Source organism: Myxine glutinosa, chromosome 14 (genome assembly GCF_964187855.1).
Source record: "Myxine glutinosa chromosome 14, kmMyxGlut1.1, whole genome shotgun sequence".
NCBI classification, from domain to species: domain Eukaryota; kingdom Metazoa; phylum Chordata; class Myxini; order Myxiniformes; family Myxinidae; genus Myxine; species Myxine glutinosa.
Genome location: NC_136274.1, coordinates 72,168,764 through 72,192,282, shown reverse-complemented (window position 1 = coordinate 72,192,282; position 23,519 = coordinate 72,168,764). Strand labels below are relative to the sequence as shown.

At 47.0% G+C, this 23,519-nt stretch overlaps 1 protein-coding gene across 3 annotated transcripts in view; it reads left to right on the top strand.

The window, feature by feature from the left end:
• The window catches only part of LOC137439905 (unconventional myosin-XVIIIa-like), a 346,703-nt gene that overhangs the window by 148,292 nt on the left and 174,892 nt on the right, over positions 1-23,519 (top strand). For all 3 annotated transcript variants that reach the window (XM_068136130.2, XM_068136128.2, XM_068136131.2), the window contains one exon: positions 3,366-3,563. In XM_068136130.2, coding sequence (XP_067992231.2) covers positions 3,366-3,563 — 198 coding nt within the window. The remainder of the gene's footprint in view (positions 1-3,365; positions 3,564-23,519) is intronic.

The following is a 23,519-nucleotide window of genomic DNA, read 5'->3' as shown; positions in this document are numbered from 1 at the left end:
GAGAAACGTGGTGCATCGGATGTTGTTACTCTGTAAGGACCACCAAGTGATGGGGGTTGTCATGGCAACAACTCGATATTCTCATAACTCGTTTGAGATAAGCTTACGACTCGGTTGGTTATAATAAATATACTTCATAAACTAAATGATTTCGAACAGTTGTGGAAGGTTAAGTACAGTTTTCATGGACAATATTATATGGTATTCAGACAACGACACAACCCCACTATGAACCACTGTGAGCAAAGTGAGCTCTGATTTGTCTGTCTCGATAGAGCAGAAGAGTTTATTATTTTTATTGAACAAGAAAACAGTCTTTAACGGTCTATCTTTTTTACATTACATGCTACGTTAGATCACAAAATGGTTTATATTGTATGTCAGTGTTTTATTGTTTTAATATCATTGTATATACGAGGGCTATACGAGGGCCAAAGCCAAACAGTTCAATCTTGGTTTCATCAGACCACAGAATCTTGTTTCTCACAGTCTGAGAGTCCTTTCGGTGCTTTTTTGCAAACTCCATGCGGGCTTTCTTGTGTCTTTCACTGAGGAGAGGCTTCCGTCTGGCCACTCTGCCATAAAGCCCAGATCGGTGGAGGGTTGCAGTGATGGTTGTCCTTCTGGAAGTTTCTCCCATCTCCACACAGGATCTCTGGAGCTCAGCCAGAGTGACCATCGGGTTCTTGGTCACCTCTCTTAGCAAGGCCCTTCTCCCCCGATTGCTCAGTTTGGCCGGGCAGCCAGCTCTAGGAAGAGTCCTGGTTGTTCCAAAGTTCTTCCATTTAAGAATTACTAGCAACGGTACCCACCCTAAGGGCAGGGCTTCAATTGGGAGGCCCAAATGAAAAGGCTAAATATCAGAAATTGAAGCCTTTTTTTTCTTTTAAACGATTTATATAAACATCCGTTAAATCTCGATCGGTGCAGTCGTTTGTGCGGCACCCGGGAAAATAACGTCATGCGGGAGCAAGTATCAGCAGGATGTGGCAGTGTGGGAGTCCACGTTTCTGATCCTCCTTCATGCCAAAGTAGCCCACCACTTCTCCAAGCATTCCGCTCTTCAGATCCGCCATGAGAGATTTAAGCTTGATACTGAAGACGCGTGCAGTTAGTACTCCCGATGTCGTATGTACTCCCGATACGTGTTTCCTTCATTGTAAAAACGACCAAATCAGCAGTTAAAAGGATTTTGAGCCGATAGGTGTTACGGCCTTGGCAAGATCGATGGAGACAGCAATCTGTTAGCATATACACCGCCCAAATAGTTATGTGGAATTCTCTCATACAGCGATTAAACGTCGTTTGAACTTTGGCCGATGTCATTATCTACTTTTAATGATGTTTATATACGAATGATGTTTAATGTTGTTTATATTGGTTTTTGGTCGTCCTTTCCGCATATCTCGTGGGATTGTGAGTTGGAGAGACGGCCATGATGGCGGGGGGGTTGGAATTCTCTCAAGCAGGGATTCAACCTGTGTCCTTATAAAAGGTCTTTGTCCGAGGTCACTCTTTGTCCGAGTCCGATCGGTGCAGCTGTGCAGCAATCGGTGCAGCCATTTGTGTGGCACCCGGGAAAACAACATCGTCACAATGAAAACATCGTCACAATGAATGTTACGCGAACGCGAATGTTATGTGGGAGTCCAAACCTGAGAATGCTGGAGACCAAAGCTGAAATTGGAAAAACTAAATAGCCTATTTCACTCCAGGAGATCCCAGGATTACCCACCCAAAATATCATTGTGATCGGTTCAGCAGTTTTTACGGTACCTTCAAACGGACGGACGGACAGACAGACAGACAGACGGACGGACATTTGGTGAATTAAAGTAAGATGAGGGCCACTGTGCTCTTGGGAACCTTCAATGCAGCAGAGTTGTTTTGTAGGCTTCCGCAGATCTGTGCCTCGACACAATCCTGTCTCTGAGCTCTGCAGGCAGTTCCTTCGACCTCAAGGCTTGGTTTTTGCTCTGATTTGCAATGTCAGCTGTGAGACCTTATATAGACAGGTGTGTGCCTTTCCAAATCATGTCCAATCAATTGAATTTACCACAGGTGGACTCCAATCAATGTGTAGAAACATCTCAAAGATGATCAAGAGAAATGGGAGGCATCTGAGCTAAATTTCAAGTGTCATAGCAAAGGGTATGAATACCAATGTCAATGTGATATTTCAGTTTTTTATTTTTAATAAATTTGCAAAACTTTCTAAAATCCTGTTTTCTCTTTGTCATTATGGGGTATTGAGTGTAGATTGATGAGGGAAAAAATGAATTTAAACGATTTCAGCATAAGGCTGCAACACAACAAGATGTGAAAAAAGTGAAGGGGTCTGAATATTTTCTGAATGCACTGTATACACAGTGTGTATATATATATATATATATATATATATATATATATATATATATATATATATATATATGTATATATATATATATATATATTTATTTATTTATTTATATATATATATATATATGTATATATATATATATACAACAACATGCATTTTAAGGCCATTTTCCCTGCAAGAGCGGGGGTTAGCCTTGCGGTCCCCATGACGATCTTCTCCATTTTGCCCTATTTTCTGCATCTCCCCCTTGTTAACCCCCTTGCCCACATTTCTTCTTCCACCATCTTTAGCCAAGTCTTTGTCGGTCTTCCCCATCCTCTACTTCCTTCTACATTGATTTCCATCACTCTTCTCAACCAGTCACTTTCATCCTTCCTCAACACATGACCAAACCATCTCAACCTGTTCCTCTTCACAGCATCAATCACAGGCTCCATTCCCATCATCTTTCGCAATTCATCATTTGTCGTCCTCTCTCTCAACGATACTCCGCACATCCACCGAACCATTCGCATTTCCACCCTTTCCAGCCTTCGTTGCTGCTCTACGTTCATTACCCATGTCTCGCTCCCATAAATCATAACTCTTTCAGCATACACCTTTCCCTTCAGCTTCAACGACACTCCCTTCCTCATCAGCACGCCACTCAGTTCCCGAAACTTCTTCCATGCACATCTCACTCTAGCAACCGTTGCCGAGTATATATACATATATATATATATATGTGTATAGACTTCCGTTGAACTTGGGGCCGACTCAGAAGAAAACCTTTGTTGGTCGAAAGCTTGTCAAATTAAAGATCGAAGTCCTGAAGCTACGTCCGCATCTGATTTAATCTCCCGATTATTTATTCAATGCAAATGAGACGCCCTGCTCGTACTGTGGAGTTTCTACTATTTCTCACAGTTATATATATATATATATACACATATACATGAATGGACTGATGTGAATTATAACTAAATGGTTGTTCTGAAGGTCAATGTGGCCCTGTCATGTTGTGTAGTGGGCAGGAAGCAGTTTGCGAAACACGAGTATGCCCAGAAAGCTGCCTACCTACTTGGTTGCTCTCTGGACGAGCTTTCGACCTTCATTTTCAAGCACCACCTTCAACTGCGTGAGCGTTCATTGGATCCTGGCAAAGGACCTGGAAAAGGCCTCACCTCTGCTGGTTTATGGATGGAAGAAATGGAGAACACACCAGGTGATGAGTCCCAGAAGGTCCCTATCTCCTTCTTTTCATTATTCTGTAATCCTTTTTGGAAATGCAATAAATCTTTTGGTAAATACAAACAGTTGAATATTGCAGGCTCGGCATGGAAAGAAGAGAAAACCATGCTAATGCTGTGCATTGAATATGTAAAATTGCAAAAGCTTAAATAACCAACCAGTCTTTGACTACTGTGTTTGACTCGGGCACTTAATGACAAGGCCAAATGTTTGGTTTAACATTGATTCAAGGAAAGCCATTTCCATCACAGAAGCCATAGATGTTTGAAAGTCCTTGAACAGCAGATCTAATGACGTGGGTGTAGAATATGTCGAACTACATTCTGACCAATAATTATTTTAATTTTTTTTTTGTATCATACTGGAATCTGACTTCTACCTGCAAGCATTTGCTGGTCCCCATGAATTAATCCCACTATACTATATGTTTCGAAAATAGTAGGCCAGTTTGTGCTGGAATTGTGGCCGAATTCTGAATTTCCTCCCCAATCTACGGGGACGACTGCATCATTGGCATTGCTGCGCATCAGTAACAATATATCCAGCAGCCGGGGGTGTACATGCATGACTGGGCAGGCCATGAAAGCAGGACAACAATAAAGGAAGGCTGTGAATGTATCAGCATAAATATACGGAATGATTTGATGTTATTTCCTGCTGTTGAAGGCTTCCCATGACAGTTGTCGGACAGGAAAGGTCCAACTGGAGCAAGGTTGTTCACCCTATTCTGGAGCTTTACAGGGAATATTGTTTTCCTTTGGATACCATGATTATGGCTGATGTCTGCATTACGGACCGGCAGCTGGCTTAACGTCTCCTCCATCTCTGCTCACAAAAAAAAAAAAATTATTCGAGGATTTGAGAAATTACATCAATAATTGAATTCAGGACCATTCATCTTCGATGTGTGCCAGATGGTCTTGCACCATCCTATCGGTCTAAATATGTACTGTACTGTGCACAAAAAGCGAGGCATCTTAACATGTCATTACGTCATGTGAGACATGATCGAATAGTGTAACGACCGAATGCTCGTGTTCATGTGACAAGTGAACACCTTCACACACTCCGAACTTCATCGGCTTTGCGACACGCACACCAGGAAGTATGGGCACACTGAGACGCAGTTATACAAGCAATCCAAAGGTCATTCCGGATGTTTTGTTGTGAATCTTTCAACACAATTTCGGGTTATCAAATAATTTGCACGCGCTGCACGTTTGCGTGCTCTCGGCATTACACTGTTGTGCGGAAAATCTAGGACAGCCAGAAAAATGGCGGTTTAATACCGCGGGCATCAGCGAAGCAGCCTTGTTCGGGTCAAATGAGAACAAATGATCACTTTGATGATTGATCACGAGGCATCTCAAAGAAAGATGTGCAATTACAAAAACTCACGTCATTAACACAGACACCGCCTCCTGAATAGAGTAAGATTGGCCATGTGCACAACTATGTACACAGCAACTATCGGGGATGCCTCGTTGTGGTGGTTGTACACCCCCTGCCCCCCCCCCCCCCCAATGCACGTCGGGGGCCAACTCTTTCCCATTTTCCCCTGCTGCCCAAATTCATCAGGGCAGCGCAGTCATGGTCAGAGTCCCGATCGGTACCCATGGACTGGCCCTTTCCCTCTTGTCTCATTTCTCTCCCTTTCTCTCTCACTCTACCATCTGTCATGGCCCTGACTTTGTGAAGACAGGGGTACATTATCCTGGGTGTGGGGGCTCTCTGGGTCGCTCCTGCGAGATCGATCGCTTGTCTCCGTGCCGCGGTCTTGTTTGAGAGAACTGCCTGGGGCTATACAACAACAATGACAACAACAACAACTATGTACACAACAATAAGTTGTTATTGACAGCAAAGCACACACAGGAGAGCCATGGTGTCAATGCTATGGGCAGTGTGTTCAGAACAATTAGCTTGTGTAATACATTCTCATCTATCTATAATTCCAGTAATCTCTGTGTGTATGTTTGTATGTTTGTATGTTTGTATGTTTGTATGTTTGTATGTTTGTATGTTTGTCTGTGACCGCTGTTTCTCGACAACCACGGGTCCGATATACTTGAAACTTGCCAGGTATATTGCTGGGGACCTGAGGATGTGCCTTTTCAAGGTTTCATATTAATCGGACAAGTAGTTACCGAGCTATGGCGATTTCTTTACCAAACTCCGCAAGCCGTTCGCTTTGTACCAAACCATTTCATGTAAATAGAGGGGGGGGATTGTCACCGTACTCGCAAGCCATTCGCTTTGGACCAAACCATTTCATGTAAATAGAGGGGGGGGGGGATTGTCACCGTACTCGCAAGCCGTTCGCTTTGGACCAAACCATTTCATGTAAATAGAGGGGGGGGATTGTCACCGTACTCGCAAGCCGTTCGCTTTGGACCAAACCATTTCATGTAAATAGAGGGGGGGGGATATAATTTTAGATATATATATAGTACGGGCATGCCCTAGTCTATCTATAATTCCAGTAATCTCTGTGTGTGTGTGTGTGTGTGTGTGTGTGTGTGTGTGTGTGTGTGTGTGTGTGTGTGTGTGTGTGTATGTGTGTATGTCTGTGTGTTTGTTTGTTTGTCTGTGACCGCTGTTTCTCGACAACCACGGGTCCGATATACTTGCAACTTGCCAGGTATATTGCTGGGGACCTGAGGATGTGCCTTTTCAAGGTTTGAAATTAATCGGACAAGTAGTTACCGAGCTATGTCCAAAAAACGATTCAACCAATCAGAGAGCAACGAGCTATCACGTGTGCCGAACGTGGCGAACAGACTCTGCCTCGGACGGCACATTTGAGAGCGTATTCATTTATTTCACGTTGGCAAACTATGTTGGCGTTAAACTATGTTTTAAAACTAATTAAAACTAATTTGCGATTCTTTCGCTTTCCTGCGCGTTTGTGCATGCTATGGCGATTTCTTTACCAAACTCCGCAAGCCGTTCGCTTTGGACTAAACCATTTCATGTAAATAGAGGGGGGGGATTGTCACCGTACTCGCAAGCCGTTCGCTTTGGACCAAACCATTTCATGTAAATAGAGGGGGGGGGATTGTCACCGTACTCGCAAGCCGTTCGCTTTGGACCAAACCATTTCATGTAAGTAGAGGGGGGGGGATATAATTTTAGATATAGATATAGTACGGGCATGCCCTAGTAATAACAATGAATGAAATCAACAGGATGTTGATCGGGGTATTCTAACCACCTGGGAAAGCAATGTCAAGGTGACGTTTCTGACGTTAACCCTTTGTCGGAGTCAAAAGAAGAACCCTTAGTCCTCTTTTCCGCCCATGGTGGTTAGCTTACTTCAATCAACGTCGTGTTAATTTCATCTGTTGTTCTACCTGTGCATCGATGGAGATTGACACGAGACTTTACCTGCCAGACTAGTTCTTATTCTGCATTCTTATGAATGTACTTCATGGATAGTAAAAAATATATCAGAGAGGGATATATACAGTATATATATATATATACTAGTGGGGTCACCCGTGGGAATCCCACGGGTATGGACGTCTGTGACATTTGGACATCTTGATTTAGATGCTGCACATTAAATTTTACAAAATGGTTAAAATGGTGTGATGAACACAATTTATTTTATTTCACATAATATGTGACCCCTCACTCCTCTCCACCCTCACACCTCTCCAATGCCACTCCTCCTCACACTCCTCTCCAATACCTCCTCACACTCCTCTCCAATCCCTCCTCACACTCCTCTCCAATCCCTCCTCTCCAATCCCTCACACTCCTGTCCAATCCCTCACACTCCTCTCCAATCCCTCATACTCCTCTCCAATCGCCCCTCACTCTCCTCTCCAATCGCTCCTCACTCTCCTCTCCAATTGTGCCTCACTCTCCTCTCCAATCCCTCACACTCCTCTCCAATCCCTCACACTCCTCTCCAATCCCTCACACTCCTCTCGAATCCCTCACACTCCCCTCCAATCGCCCCTTACTCTCTTCTCCAATCCCTCCTCACTTGCCTCTCCAATCGCACCTCACTCTCCTCTCCTATCCCTCACACTCATCTCCCCTCCAATACCTCCTCACACTCCTCTCCAATTCCCTCCTCACATTCCTCTCCAATCCCTCCTCACACTCATCTCCAATCCCTCCTCACACTCCTCACCAATCCCTCCTCACAATCCTCTCCAATCCCTCACACTCCTCTCCAATCCCTCACACTCCTCTCTAATCCCTCACACACCTCTCCAATCCCTCACACTCCTCTCCAATCCCTCACACCTCCTCCAATCGCCCCTCACTCGCCTCTCCAATCGCTCCTCACTCGCCTCTCCAATCGCTCCTCACTCGCCTCTCCAATCGCCCCTCACTCTCTCCAATCGGTCTTCACTCTCTCCAACTCCTCGCGCCTCTCCAACCCCTCGCTCCTCTCCAACCCCCTGCTCCTCTCCAACCCCTCGCGCCTCTCCAACCCCTCGCTCCTCTCCAACCCCTCACTCCTCTCCAACTCCTCACTCCTCTACAACCCCTCGCTCCTCTCCAACCCCTCACACCTCTCCAACCCCTCGCACCTCTCCAACCCCTCGCTCCTTTCCAACCCCTCACTCCTCTCCAACCCCTCACTCCTCTCCAACCCCTCACTCCTCTCCAACTCCTCACTCCTCTCCAATACCTCCTCACACTCCTCTCCAATACCTCCTCACACTCCTCTCCAATACCTCCTCACACTCCTCTCCAATCGCTCCTCACACTCCTCTCCAATCGCGCCTCACACTCCTCTCCAATCGCACCTCACACTCCTCTCCAATCACCCCTCACACTCCTCTCCAATCGCTCCTCACACTCCTCTCCAATCGCGCCTCACACTCCTCTCCAATCGCGCCTCACACTTCTCTCCAATCGCACCCCACTCCTCTCCAATCGCGCCTCACACTCCTCTCCAATCGCACCTCACTCCTCTCCAATCGTGCCTCACTCGCCTCTCCAATCGCTCCTCACTCTCCTCTCCAATCGGCTTTTCCCCGTCTCGTTTCTCTCGTTTTCTCCCGTCTCGTTCTTTTTCTTGCTCCATCATGTTCAAGTCTGCATTGACGTTCGTCGACGGACTCGTTCGCCCGTCTCATTTGTTTTCTTGCTGCATTCTGTTCAAGTCTGCGTTCTTCATCGATCGTCTCATTCATTTTGGAAATAGAAGTTTCCATGCAACACATGAATTGTCACGATCCTCAAGAGGAAGTGTCTCGTAATCATCAAATGATAAATGGCAAGTAAATTACATTGTGAAAATTAAAGATTTCAAATAAACCTATTTAAAGTGTATGCGCACATAACTAATAAAAAAAAACCGAAGAAATATCTCTCGGTAATTTCCTGAAACATATTTTACTTCCGGATAATAATGTTGAATGAAATAAGAAAGAACGAAGATATATATGTCGCTTTTGTGCCGACTCTCATAAAAGGTAAAAGTAATATATCTTAACGGAAAAGAAAAAGCGAATTTTTAATATATGTCGACATTTTCCCCGAATGTTATTTTAGGCACTGTATTTTCGTGTATCATCGTTGCGTGATTTTTATAAATATATCTCGGCAATTTCCCGTGTGTGCGTGAATGTTCTCAATTATTTCTGACAGCGAGTCTAAAACCATCGATAAAAATGAAATCAGATGATGAGTTAGATTGGAGATAAAGGCGTGAGAGAGACTCAATGGCCTTGAAGTTACAGGCCTTTGAGAATTCATTTCGTTCTATAAACGGAAACTTTCATCGGATTTTCTTCCCGTTTTTTTTCAACCGAGTCTAAAACTATGTTAGCGACTGTGAAAAATGAAATGATATATCGAATTTGATTTGAAATAAAACTGGGAGAGAGAGCAAGACACCACGGGCCTACAAAACAGGCCTCAAAGCTATGCGAGTTAATAAAATGGTGGATATTTGTTTATATGAAGCCTCTCCGAGAATGGGTGGAGCTATGGGTGGAGCTACTCTCTCAACGGAGTAAGCCACACCCCCGGACAGACGGACAGAATCACCTACGCCTATTATAATATAGATTGTTATGGTTTAATAATAATAATAATTCATTTATTTTGTATAGCGCTTTTCAAGAAGCCCAAAGGCGCTATGACAGAGTGGAAAACATAATGCATAACAATACATGAAAACAACAATTGCAAAAAGACAAGAATCAATAGGGAAATATTTAAAGCAAAAGGAGGGAGAAGGAGAAGAGATAGTCAGGGGTTAAATGCTGTGGGTTGAATGTTGAATGCAGTGTTGAACAGGTGGGTCTTTAGTGATGTTTTGAATGTGGTGAGTGAGGAGGAGTCTCTGATGACGTGAGGTAGTGAGTTCCAGAGGGTGGGAGCAGCGATGGAGAAGGCCCTGTCCCCCCAGGATCTGAATTTGGTCCGGATGGAGGGGGTCAGGAGGTTGGTACCAGCAGAGCGGAGGTTGCGGGTGGGAGTGTGTCTGGAGAAGGAGGTCAGCCAGGTAGGATGGGGCCAGGTTATGGAGGGCTTTGTATGTCAAGAGGAGGATTTTGTACTGGATTCTTTGGGGGATGGGGAGCCAGTGAAGCTTGTAAAGGACGGGGGTGATGTGGTCACGGGTCCGGGAATGGGTGAGTAGACTGGCAGCGGAGTTCTGAATGTATTGGAGTTTATTGGTGATTTTTGAGGGTGAACCATAGAGGAGGCAATTGCAGTAGTCCAGACGGGAGGTGATGAAGGCGTGGATGAGGGTTTCTGCAGCCGTGGAGGAGAGGGATGAGCGGAGACGGGCAATGTTTTTCAGGTGAAAGAAGGCTGACTTTGTGATCTGTTTAGTGTATTTGTCGAAGGAGAGGGTTTGGTCAAAGATGATGCCAAGATTCCGGATGTGAGGGGAGGTGGATACTGGGATACCGTCGATGTTGAGGGCAAAGTTATGGGTGGATTTTGTGAGCGTTTTTGGGCCAATGATGATTATTTCAGATTTATCACAGTTAAGCTTGAGGAAGTTGATTTGAAGCCAGGATTTTATTTCAGTGATGCAGTTTGTCAGGATAGAGTGGGTGTCGGTGGAGACGGACTTGGTGGAGATGAAAAGCTGGATGTCATCGGCGAAGCAGTGGAATTGGAGACCATGACGGCGGATTAAGTGACCGAGGGGGGACAGGTAAAGGATGAAGAGGAGGGGGCCAAGAACTGAACCTTGGGGGACACCTTGGGGGAGGGGAGCAGTGGGGGATTTGCAGTTATTGATGGAGATGAACTGGCATCTGTCAGAGAGGTATGATTTAATCCAAGAGAGGGCAGTGCCGGTAACGTTAAAGGTGGATTCAAGTCGGGTGAGGAGGATGGTGTGATCGATGGTGTCAAAGGCAGCGCTGAGGTCGAGGAGGACGAGAATGTTGAGGTTGCCAGCGTCAGAGGAGAGGAGAAGGTCGTTGGTGATTTTGAGGAGAGCAGTTTCAGTACTGTGGTTGGAGCGGAATCCGGATTGGAATGTTTCATACAGGTTATTGGCAGAGAGGTGATGTTTGAGTTGAGTGGCTACAGCGCGTTCCAAAACTTTTGACAGAATGGGTAGGTTGGAGATGGGTCTGAAGTTGTTTAGGGTGTCAGGGTTTAGACCAGGTTTTTTTAGAATGGGGGTAACAGCAGCAATTTTGAGGGAAGGTGGGACGATGCCTGTAGACAGGGAGGAGTTTATTGTTGCAATGATAAGTGGAGAGAGAGCAGGGAGGGAGGCCTTGACAAAGCTGGAGGGGATGGGGTCAAGAGTGCAGGTGGCAGTTTTCATTCCTATGAGGAGTTCAGAGAGGTCAGTAGGGGAGATTGGGGAGAACCGAGACAGGGGATGGCAGGACAAGGGGGGGCAGGTGGTTGGAGGGGGAGCGGGTGCGGCGGTGGTCAAGCTGTTGTAGATGTTGTCAATTTTGCGTTGGAAGAAAGAGAGGAAGGAGATGCAGTTGTCTACTGTGAATGACTGGGTGGTGGTGTTCAGGGGGCGGAGGAGTTTGTTTATTGTCGAGAAGAGTGCTTTTGGGTTTCCGGAGCCAGAGTGGATAATTTGAGAGTAGTAGGCGGAGCGGGCGCGGGAGAGGGCATCTTTGTAGTGTTGTAGGTGGTCCTTGTAGGCTTGGGAGTGAACTGTGAGACCTGTTTTATTGCGGAGTCTTTCAAGTTGGCGAGCACGAGTTTTCATCAGGCGGGGTTCAGGGGTAAACCAGGGAGCAGAATGGGTGAAAGAAACTGTTTTGGTTTTTACAGGCGCAAGCTGGTCAAGGCAGGAGGAGAGAGTGTGGTTGTAGTAGTCAGTGAGGTCGGAATGGGTGTGGAGGTCAACGAAGGGAGAAGTGGACATTTTTTCAGAGAGGGTGGATGAGAATGAGGTAGGTGAAAGAGCGTTTAGCTTACGGAAGTTGATAGTGCGATAATGCCTTGGTGCTGGGGTGGGGATGTTGATGGTCATAGTGATAGCTAAGTGATCAGAGAGGGTGAGGTCGGAGCCAGAGAGATGGTGCAAATTTAATCCAGTGGAGCAGACAAGTTCCAAAATGTGACCACGGTTATGGGTAGGAAAGTTGACATGTTGAGTGAGGTTAAAGCAGGTGAGTAAATCAGTGAAGTCAGTGGTTATCGTGGAGTCAGTGGAGTCCATGTGGATATTGAAATCACCAAGGAGGAGGATTGAGGGGGAGAGGGAACATAGCTGGGTCAGAAAGTAGGAGAAGTCAGACAAGAATGATGGGTGTGGCTTGGGAGGGCGGTAGACGACAGCCATGACTGACTGCGTGCGACCAAAGAGTTTAAAAGCCAGGTGTTCAAATGATGAGGATGAGGCGATGGGAATGAGGCTGGTCCTGATGTCTTGACGGTGGATAACGGCAATTCCAGCACCTCGGCCCCCCGAGCGTGGTTTATTGACATAGGAATATCCATTGGGTGTGGTGAGCTTGAGTGTGTAGTAGTCCAGAGGTTGTTGCCAGGTTTCGGTGAGACAGAGAAAGTCCAGTTTGTTATCCAGGATGTATTCGTTCAGGATGAGGCATTTGTTGTTGAGGGACCGGGTGTTGAACAGGGTGAGCTTGATGTTGTTTTGAACAGCAGGGATGAATTCAGGTGATTTAGCCAGGGTTCGTAGGCAGGGGGTGCGATTGTGTGCGTTGCTGTGACCAGGTGCGCTGGGACGAAGAGTGAGAGTGCGCTGAGCCGACCAGAGGACGGGTATGGAGTGACCTGATTGCAAATATACAAACTTACGAACGGAGCCACGGTGAATGTACCTGGGTCGTCGGAGGAGTCCATTTGATTTGATGGCAGAGATGCATGATGGGGTGGAGCGGGTATTGAGCAGAAGGAGCCTTGCGGCGAAGTACCGCAGAGCCATGTCAGGCAGGAGCGGAGAGACGAGACGAGGCCAAGGTTGAGGAGGTGAAACAATGGTCTCAACTCACGGGAGCGGGCCCGAGGAAACGAACGAGCCAGGTAGGTGAAGCCAGGAGCAGAGCCGGGACCAAGCAGAGGGCAGGCAGGAGCAAAGAGACGATCACGAGGCCAAGGTTGATCACGGCAAAGCGGCAAATGCAGCGGCAATCGACCGCCGCCGCTACAAATCTAGATCACGGCGGGAAACCGCCACCAAACCGCTGCGATGGTCACAACCCACGAGAGCGTGCCCGAGGAAACAGCGAGCAGGCGAAGGAGCCGGGCAGGCGAAGCAGGGAGCAGAGCCGGGGCTATGCAGAGGGCAGACTCAATGGCCAAAAAATCCGCACGACCACCAAAAAAGCAAGCAACTGACAGTGGCCCGGTCGAAGAAGCGGCGAGCATGTGACACCTGCGTCCTCTTCATACCGGACCGGGAGCGGAGGTTTGTTTGCGACCTTTTTCTTATTCCTTCCCCCACACCCCCCTGTGAGTTAGACCAAGTGGTTTGGTCCATGTGTATAAAGCCTATGATTGGCTGTGGGGCAGGGGAGTGGCCAGGAAGGTAATTAAGAGGAGTGAGTGGCCATTTTGGAGGAGCGCTTATGGCAGAGTGCTTTTTCGGGGGTTGTAGAGTGTCCAGCTGCAATCTCTCTACCTGAAGGGTGACGTTGATCGAACTCTTGCTGCCTACCACTGGGGCCTGCCTTGGGGCCTACTCGTGGACTTGCTTACTCCTACCCTCTCGTGCTGGGCCTGCACTGGGGCCTACCACTGGGCCTGCCCTGGGGCCTACTGTTGGGCCTGCCTTGGGGCCTATTGTTGGGCCTGCCTTGGGGCCTACTGATGGGCCTGCTGTGGGGCCTACTACTGGGCCTGCTGTGGGGCCTACTGCTGGGCCTGCCCTGGGGCCTAAAGCTGGGCCTGCCTTGGGGCCTACTACGGGGCCTGCCCTGGGGCCTACTGTTGGGCCTGCCTACTCTTGGACCTGCCTACTCTTCAACCGGCCTACTCTTGGACCTGCCTACTCTTGGACCTGCCTACTCTTGGACCTGCCTACTCTTGGACCTGCCTACTCTTGGACCTGCCTACTCTTGGACCGGCCTACTCTTGGACCGGCCTACTCTTGGACCGGCCTACTCTTGGACCGGCCTACTCTTGGACCGGCCTACTCTTGGACCGGCCTACTCTTGGACCTGCCTACTCTTGGACCGGCCTACTCTTGGACCTGCCTACTCTTGGACCTGCCTACTCTTGGACTGGCCTATTTGGGTTTTTCCCTCTTTTCTCCCTTTTTGGTTTTATGTGTAGGAAGAGATTTTCGTGTGATAATCCATAAATAAAGACAGTGTGATTGAAGGCTTGGCTTGGTGTGCTTCAGGCCGTAACAAATTGGGGGCTCGTCCGGGATCTGGATTATATGTTACCTGTCTTGGATTTTTTTTTCCCGCATTTGTAAGTTTTCTCATTGGCAGATAATTTGACTTTTGTTTACGGTGCTGGTACTTCTACTGCAGTCGTACACCATGGCTGAGGAGATGGATTTTGAAGTGAAGGAATTTTTGGAGAATAAGGGGCTGTCATTGCAAGATGTAGAACTGTTACATAAGGTAGAGTTACGAGCTGTAGCTGATCATCTTGGGATTAGTGGGACATCTGGCATCAAAAAGGCGGAGATTGTTTTGGCTATTGTCATTCGGATGGGTTTAGAACCGTGGGTAAGATTGAGGAGTGAAGCCGTGGAATTGGCCTGGATAGAATCAGAAGAAATTCAGCTCAGACTAAAGTTAGAAGACAAGGAACGGCAAAGAGAGTTTGAAAGAGGCAAAGAGAGTTTGAAACCACATTTCAATTCTGGCCTCCAAAGCCAGTCGCCGACTGGGCATCCTCCGTCGTGCGAAGTCCTTCCTTGGCACACCTGAGCTCCTCACCACATACAAGGCTTTCATCCACAGCTCAATGGAATACTGCTCTCCCCTCTGGGCTGGTGCTCCTGCCTCACACCTAGCTCGTCTTCACGCTGTTGAAACCAAAGCATTCAGAATCATTGGAAGCTCCCGCGATGAAGCTAACTCCAAGGGGCTCTCACTCACTCACCGCAGGCAGGTTGGTGGTCTTTCCGTCTTCTACCGACTCCTCTCTGGCCTTGCCCCCCCCCCCCCCTAGCTCTCTCTGGGCTCTGTCCCGCAAATATTCCTACAGGTCGCACAAGATCTGCCTGCAACCCTCTTATGGTTAAACTGCCAAAATCAAGACTCTCTGCTCACCTTCACACCTTCATTCCTCTTTTCTCCTGCCTCTGGAACAAACTCCCTCACTCTCTTCAATCCCACTCCACCCTCCAGGTCTTTAAAACAGCTGTTCACCACCATCTCTTATCTTCCCCCATCCAAAACCTTGATTTTTTCTACCCCCGCTAATTTCACCCCAATTCCACTTTTTTGAAATACCAACTTCTGTCCTGGAAGTCCTTGGTGTCCTTGTGTTTTATACTTCTCCCACCCCCCCCCCCCCCTTCCCATGCCTCCTCCCCCCAAGCCCTCTTCCTCCCACACATCTCCCTGCTCTCAAATGTTGTGTTTGTGTGCTTCCCCTTCTCTCCCCATCTTGTCTTCCGCTCCCTCTTTTTATATATTTTGTTTGTCTGGTTGATTTGTTTGTGAAGTAAATGTTAGCTCTTTCACGAGCCTCGATTCAGTATACAAAAAAAAAATTAAAAAAAAGAGAAAAGGAAGAAAATGAAAGAGAGTTTGAAAGAGAAAAGGAAGAAAAGGAAAGAGAGTTTGAAAGAGAAAAGGAAGAAAAGCAAAGAGAGTTTGAAAGAGAAAAGGAAGAACAGCAAAGAGAAAAGGAAGAAAAGCAAAGAGAGTTTGAAAGAGGAAAAGGAGAACGACAATGAGAGTTTGAGTTAAGAAAATTAGAAAATCTGATGTGTTAATGAGAAAGTGGAGACCCCCTCATGCTCCCACCAGTGACGATTGGTCTGTGGTACACCAGGTAGTGGTACCACCCCGTTATCGTCTTGAAATTCTACGGCTGGCCCATGAAATTCCCATGGCCGGACATGCGGGAATCAGGAAAACTCAGGCCAGGATCCTGGCGCATTTTTATTGGCCTAAGTTGCACCAGGACATAGTGGCGCACTGTAAGACCTGCCATACCTGTCAAATGATAGGGAAACCCCAACCCTCGATGAAACCATCTCCCCTTGCACCCCTGCCCGTTTTTGAGGAGCCTTTCAGTCGAGTACTGATTGATTGTGTTGGTCCATTACCAAGAACTAAATCGGGGCATCGGTATTTATTAACCACTAGGGCATGCCCGTACTATATCTATATCTAAAATTATATCCCCCCCTCTATTTACATGAAATGGTTTGGTCCATGAAATGTTTTGGTCCATTCGCAACGCCAAAGCGAACGGCGAACGCTTTACATGAAATGGTTTGGTGCATGAAATGTTTTGGTTCATTCGCAACGCCAAAGCGAACGGCGAACGGCTTGCGAGTACAGTGACAATCCCCCCGGGGTTTTAATTAGTTTTAAAACATCGTTTAACGCCAACATAGCGCCAACATAGTTTGCCGACGGGAAATAAATGAATACGCTCTCAAATGTGCCATCCGAGGCAGAGTGTGTTCGCCACGTTCGGCACACGCGATAGCTCGCTGCTCTTTGATTGGTTGAATCGTTTTTTGGACATAGCTCGGTAAGTAATTGTCCGATTAATATGAAACCTTGAAAAGGCACATCCTCGGGTCCCCAGCAATATACCTGGCAAGTTTAAAGTATATCGGACCCGTGGTTGTCGAGAAACAGCGGTCACAGACAAACAAACGTACAAACGTACAAACAAACACACAGAGATTACTGGAATTATAGATAGATAATGGACATGTCAACTAGATTCCCTGAGGCTGCCCCCTTAAAAAGGATTACTGCTAAGGTGGTGGTGGATGCCTTGGTTCAGTTTTTCACCAGATATGGTTTGCCAGAGGAGGTGCAGTCTGACCAAGGTTCGAATTTTATGTCTGGTCTATTTCAAGAAGTCATACACCAGCTAGGGATCAGACAGTTAAAGTCGTCGGCCTACTACCCCCAGTCCCAGGGAGCCATTGAGAGATACCACCAGACCATGAAAACTATGTTGAAGGCATATTGTATGGAGTATCCTGAAGAATGGGACAAAGGAATCTGTTTTGTGTTGTTTGCCACCAGGGATACCCCGAATTAATCTACGGGTTTCAGTCCATTTGAGTTGGTGTACGTCCATGAGGTTAGGGGCCCTCTAAAAGTAGTAAAAGAGAGATTCATCGAAGAGAATGAGAACGCTAACCTTCTGGACTACGTATGTGCTTTCCAGGAAAGACTTACCACCGCCTGCAAGGTCGCCCAGGAGCATTTCAAAGTATCTCAGCGAGTGATGAAGGCCCGTTTTGACCAGAGGGCGATAGCTCGTAATTTTAGGCCTGGAGACAAGGTGCTAGTTTTACTACCTCTGCCTGGGGAGCCACTATCGGCGAAGTTTAGCGGTCCCTACGTGGTCGAAAGGAAGCTGAGTGAGGTGAACTACGTGGTACGGACCCATAAAAAAACCACCATTTAGAGGCCATTTTTCCCCGCAAAGCGGGGGTTGGCCTTTTCGGGGACCGTGGTAGTTGTTGTTTTTTGGTCCCCTTATTGAAGCAATGTTTTACGGCCGGATGCCCTTCCTGACGCCAACCCTTTTTGCCGCCTTCAACGACAAACAGGGAATTACCAGTGAACTGGTACTCAATTAGCCGACCTCGGAAGGATGACAGGCTGAGTCAACCCCCCTGGCATTAATTCGGCGATCGACCGAGATTCGAACCCAGGATCCTAGGATCCTAAGCCGGCACCCTAGCCGCTAGCCCAACACCAGGGATTACGGACCCATGACAGACGGAAACTCCGCCGGGTGTGCCATGTTAATATGATTAAAAGGTACTATGAGCGTGAGGCCGACGTCGGTCGGCCAGTTGGGCTAGCTAAGTTGGTAGGTCATATAAACCATCCAGATATTGACTCTAGCGAATCCGACAGCGTCGCTCGACAAGAACCTGAGAGAGAACCCTTGGGGGCTAAGCTATCAAACTCGGAGGTTTTGACACATTTTGACTCTGAATTAGCTCATGTTCCTGAGGATAAACGATCTGATGTAATTGCTCTAATTGGGGAGTATGCCCATCTTTGTTCCGATGAGCCTGGGTGCACCTCATTGGCTTCCCATGATATTGAGGTAGGGAATGCTAGACCCATCAAACAACACCCCCTATCAGTTAAATCCTGACAAGTTAGCTGGGGTTCGTGAAGAGGTACAATATATGTTAGAGCATGACATCATCGAACCCAGTCAGAGCAGCTGGAGTTCGCCCATTGTACTCATACCAAAGCCCGATGGTTCCGCAAGATTCTGTATAGACTATCGAAAGGTGAATGTGGTAACCCGCGCCGATTCGTATCCCATCCCAAGAATTGGAGATTGCATAGACAGGGTAGGTAAGGCTGCTTATGTTAGCAAAATAGACTTGCTTAAAGGTTATTGGCAAGTACCTCTGACTGACCGGGCAAAGGAAGTCTCGGCCTTTGTGACTCCAGATGGCTTATATCAATGTAAGGTAATGCCGTTTGGGATGAAAAATGCACCTGCTACCTTCCAAAGGTTAATGAACCAGGTTACAAGGGGTCTTCCAAATTGTGTAGCTTACCTGGATGATGTCATACTGTACAGTGATACATGGCAATACCACTTGAAACATCTCAGAGAACTGTTTGTTCGACTTACTGATGCCAACCTTGTTGTGAACGTCAAGAAAAGTGAATTTGCCAAAGCTAGGATTACATAGCTCGGTCACGTTGTTGGTCAGGGTCAAGTATCCCCTCGACAGGCCAAGACCCAAGCGATTGCCGATTTTCCTGTCCCCACCAATAAGCGAGAATTGCTTCGGTATCTTGGTATGTCCGGGTTCTACAGGAAATTTTGTGCAAATTACAGCTCGCTCGTGGTACCCCTAACCAACTTGTTGAGGAAAAATGAAAAATTTGTGTGGTCTGAATCCTGTCAAAAGGCTTTTGACAAATTGAAAGCTATTCTGGCCAATGAGCCAGTATTGGCCGCTCCCGATTTTGGGAAGCCATTCAAACTAGCTAGAGACGCAAGCGATGTTGGTGTGGGAGCTGTACTCTTTCAGGATGATGCGTCGGGTATTGAAAAGCCAGTAAGTTACTTCTCCAATAAGCTGAATAAACATCAAAAGGCTTACTCTACTATCGAGAAAGAGGCCTTGAGTCTGATTTTGGCTCGACAGCATTTTGAAATATATGTAACAAATGGCTAAAGCGATGTTACCGTATATACTGATCACAATCCTCTGGTTTTTCTGGAAAAGTTCAAGATGACGAATCAACGCCTTTTCCGATGGGGGCTTTTAGAACAGCCGTACCCCATAAAAATTGTACATATTTCGGGTCGAGATAATGTCATTGCAGATGCTCTATCTCGAGCTTAAGAGATTTTTTTTTCGTGCCCCTGCATATGAGCTATGATGCCTGTAAATGTCACAAGGAGAGATGGCTGTTTGTTTATTGCACTGTTTATGCTGGGTTAAGTTTATGTTTGCACTGTTTATCCTGCCTTTGTAAAATAAAACTTTTCTTGGGGTAAAGTTTTCTTCTTTATGGGGGGGATGTGTTATGGTTTGTGACCTTTTTCTTCTTCCTTCCCCCACACCCCTCTGTGAGTTAGACCAAGTGGTTTGGTCCATGTGTACAAAGCCTATGATTGGCTGTGGGGCAGGGGAGTGGCCAGGAAGGTGATTCAGAGGAGTGAGTGGCAATTTTGGAGGAGGGCTTATGGCAGAGTGCTTTTTCGGGGGTTATCGAGTGTCCAGCTGCAATCTCTCTACCTGAAGGGTGACGTTGATCGATCTCTTGCTGGCTACCACTGGGGCCTACTCGTGGACTTGCCTACTCCTACCTTCTCATGCTGGGCCTGCACTGGGGCCCACCACTGGGCCTGCCCTGGGGCCTACTGTTGGGCCTGCCTTGGGGCCTGCTACTGGGCCTGCCCTGGGGCCCATTGTTGGGCCTGCCTTGGTGCCTACTCTTGGACCTGCCTACTGTTGGACCTGCCTACTGTTGGACCTGCTTACTCTTGGACCTGCCTACTTTTGGACCTGCCTACTCTTGGACCTGCCTACTCTTGGACCTGCCTACTCTTGGACCTGACTACTCTTGGACCTGCCTACTCTTGGACCTGCCTACTCTTCGACCGGCCTACTCTTGGACCTGCCTACTCTTGGACTGGCCTATTCAGGTTTTTCCCTCTTTTCTCCCTTCTTGGTTTTATGTGTAGGAAGAGATTTTCGTGTGATAACCCATAAATAAAGACAGTGTGATTGAACGCTTGGCTTGGTGTGCTTCAGGCCGTAACAAATATATATATATATATTGTTACGGATCGCGGTTTAGATGTTACTTTGGGCCGAGCGGATGGTCCAACCGCGACCGTTACAGGATCCCCAATTGGCCCGACTCCCCCAACGTTGACCAGATCGCACCACAGATATTCAATCGGGAAACCTCTAAAGCGACCGAAAGAGAAAGGAAGAGAGAAGAAGACAGAGTACGGAGGAAGAACAGATTTATTATACACACACAAGCAATGGATGGAAGAAGCAGTCACACAGTGAATCGTTAACTTATACTATTCAATTTACTTAACCCCAGGACAACATTCAAGACAGACGACGTTCACACTTACACGGGGGAAATTGCAGGCAGGAATGGCGGAGGTGGGTTGCTGGAGAGGGAGGCAGGGTCAGGTCCCTGCAACCGGCAGGGCTGGAGGTAGCAGCTCCCAATTCTTCGCGTTTTTGGCGGGAAAACCCTCGGTCGCGTCGACGCTGCTGATGCTGTAGACGTCACGTGCTGGCTCGGTCACACCTGCTCCTCTCCTTCTGGTGGAGCCGTCTCCCTCCTCTCAGCGCGTCTCTCCAAAGCTGGTTTCCTCTCCAAGAATCTCTCCTTTTTGGTTTGGAGCGTCTCTCATCTCACAGCTCACAGCTCACAGCTCATCTCTCATGTCCTCTCTCATGTCATCTCTCATGCCATCTCTCATGCCATCTCCCAAAGCAGTCCCTTCCAGTCGCTTTTATTACTTGGGGCGGAATCAAGCCGCCGGCTGCGAGGGCACGCCTACCGGGTCGCTAACCGCGGTGCTGGTTGGCTGTTAGGGCTGTCCGATTCCTCCTTTGATCATGACGACGTGCCACGCCTGTGAGTTGGCGGCTCCTACCCCCCTCTTCTCCGAGATGAGCACATGGGCAATGGCGGCTTGCGGAATTGAACACCACTCGCACCGCTTTTGAAAGGAACTTTGGAGAGCGGAGATGATTGGGGAAATTGAAAGGGGCCTACGCTTATTTCGTTTGATACAATGCAGAGTCAATCTAGTGGGAAACACATATTTAGCCTACATGGAATAAGGAAATAAACTATTTAAAAAGATATATCGTGGCCTGTGTGTAAGTTTCATGGAATTAACTTGGAGGACGGCTGCAACCATTATTTACATTACGAGGGTGTTACACACAACAAAACCATACTTTTCACATTCGTTACAATATATATATTGTTGTGGATCTGCCGCCGGCCTTCTTCCCTTAACAAGGGGGGATTAGTCCCCTTGTCTTTACTGACCTGGCGTGACCCGGGACCTATTTCGTCCCTTCCGGACAGCGCTAAATAGGGTTGCAGGACCAAATTCGCTGTTACCTAAGTACTAGCGCTGCCCTGGATGTGAGGAAATAAGCCCCGCACGAACCACGTGTGATGATGATACGCCGAGCGGTTTGCGTACACGTGATTCACGCTATTATTACTTACTAGACCCGATTGGAGCGATCTAGTTCGTACCACGCTTAGCCAATGGAGAAATCACAAAGGCGATCGAATTGGAAAGGAAAGGAAGAACAAATGTTTAATTAATATTGCACGTATTTACAGCCAGGACGAAGACACAGGGAAATCCTTAAAACAGTCTTATACTTAATACCCAGAACAAACGGGCCCGTCTCACACACACACTCACATGGGGATTGCTGATGGGCAGGTTGATGTTCACCAGTATGTCCAGGGATGGCTCCCGTGCAGCTCTCTCCGGTCCCCGGCACGTCCCTTGGAGATGGAAGTAGGTGAAAGCAGGAGCTGAAAGATCATTCGACTGTCGCCTGAACGGAGCGGAACTTACTTTTTTCACATGCGAAATTTGCATTTATGTTTATTTAAATTATACAATGGACTACAAAATGTAAATGTTTCATGATATTTGTTATATTATATCACCTTTATCTATCAATATTGTTTAAATGAAGATCAAATAGCTGTATGTTGAAATATGTTGAAAAAGTCAAAACTTTACATGGGGTGTGCTTACTTTTTCACGTGACTGTATATGTATACATATATAGTTCCTGGATAATAGTATCTCCAGCAGCACTATCAGAAAATCGCCACCAATAGGATGTAAGATCAATTGATTAATTATATGGACTGACACAATTGCACATATTTAAAAAAAGACACATTAGGGAACATGTTACCAGGACAACACTCTTTGGCTTTTTCTGTACCATTTGCATACTATCACAACTCGTTTCATCTTCCAAGATTGCAATGCGCATCCCCATTGAGTCGTACAATTGAGGACTATGCTCTAAATAAATAATCATCTCATCTTCCCATTGGCTGTGTTGTGGAAAACCAATCAGGTCCGCACAATTTTAGTCCAATGGTTGGTTTAATTGCATTTAGATCATCACATCATTCCTGTAAAGTAGAAATACACAATAAGTATATGATGCGACATCTCATGGGTCCAGTCATCTATCTATAATTCCAGTAATCTCTGTGTGTATGTGTGTGTGTATGTGTGTGTGTATGTATGTGTGTCTGTGACCGCTGTTTCTCGACAACCACGGGTCCGATATACTTGAAACTTGCCAGGTATATTGCTGGGGACCCGAGGATGTGCCTTTTCAAGGTTTGAAATTAATCGGACAAGTAGTTACCGAGCTATGGCGATTTAGCCGTTCGCTGTTCGCTTTGGCTTTGCGAATGGACCAAACCATTTCATGTAAATAGAGGGGGGGGGGGGGGTTCTACCGTACTCGCAAGCCGTTCGCTTTGGACCAAACCATTTCATGTAAATAGAGGGGGGGGGGGGATTGTCACCGTACTCGCAAGCCGTTCGCTTTGGCTTTGCGAATGGACCAAACCATTTCATGTAAATAGAGGGGGGGGTTGTCACCGTACTCGCAAGCCGTTCGCTTTGGCTTTGCGAATGGACCAAACCATTTCATGTAAATAGAGGGGGGGGATATAATTTTAGATATATATATAGTACGGGCATGCCCTAGTCTATCTATAATTCCAGTAATCTCTGTGTGTCTGTGTGTGTGTGTGTGTGTGTTTGTCTGTGACCGCTGTTTCTCGACAACTACCGGTCCGAT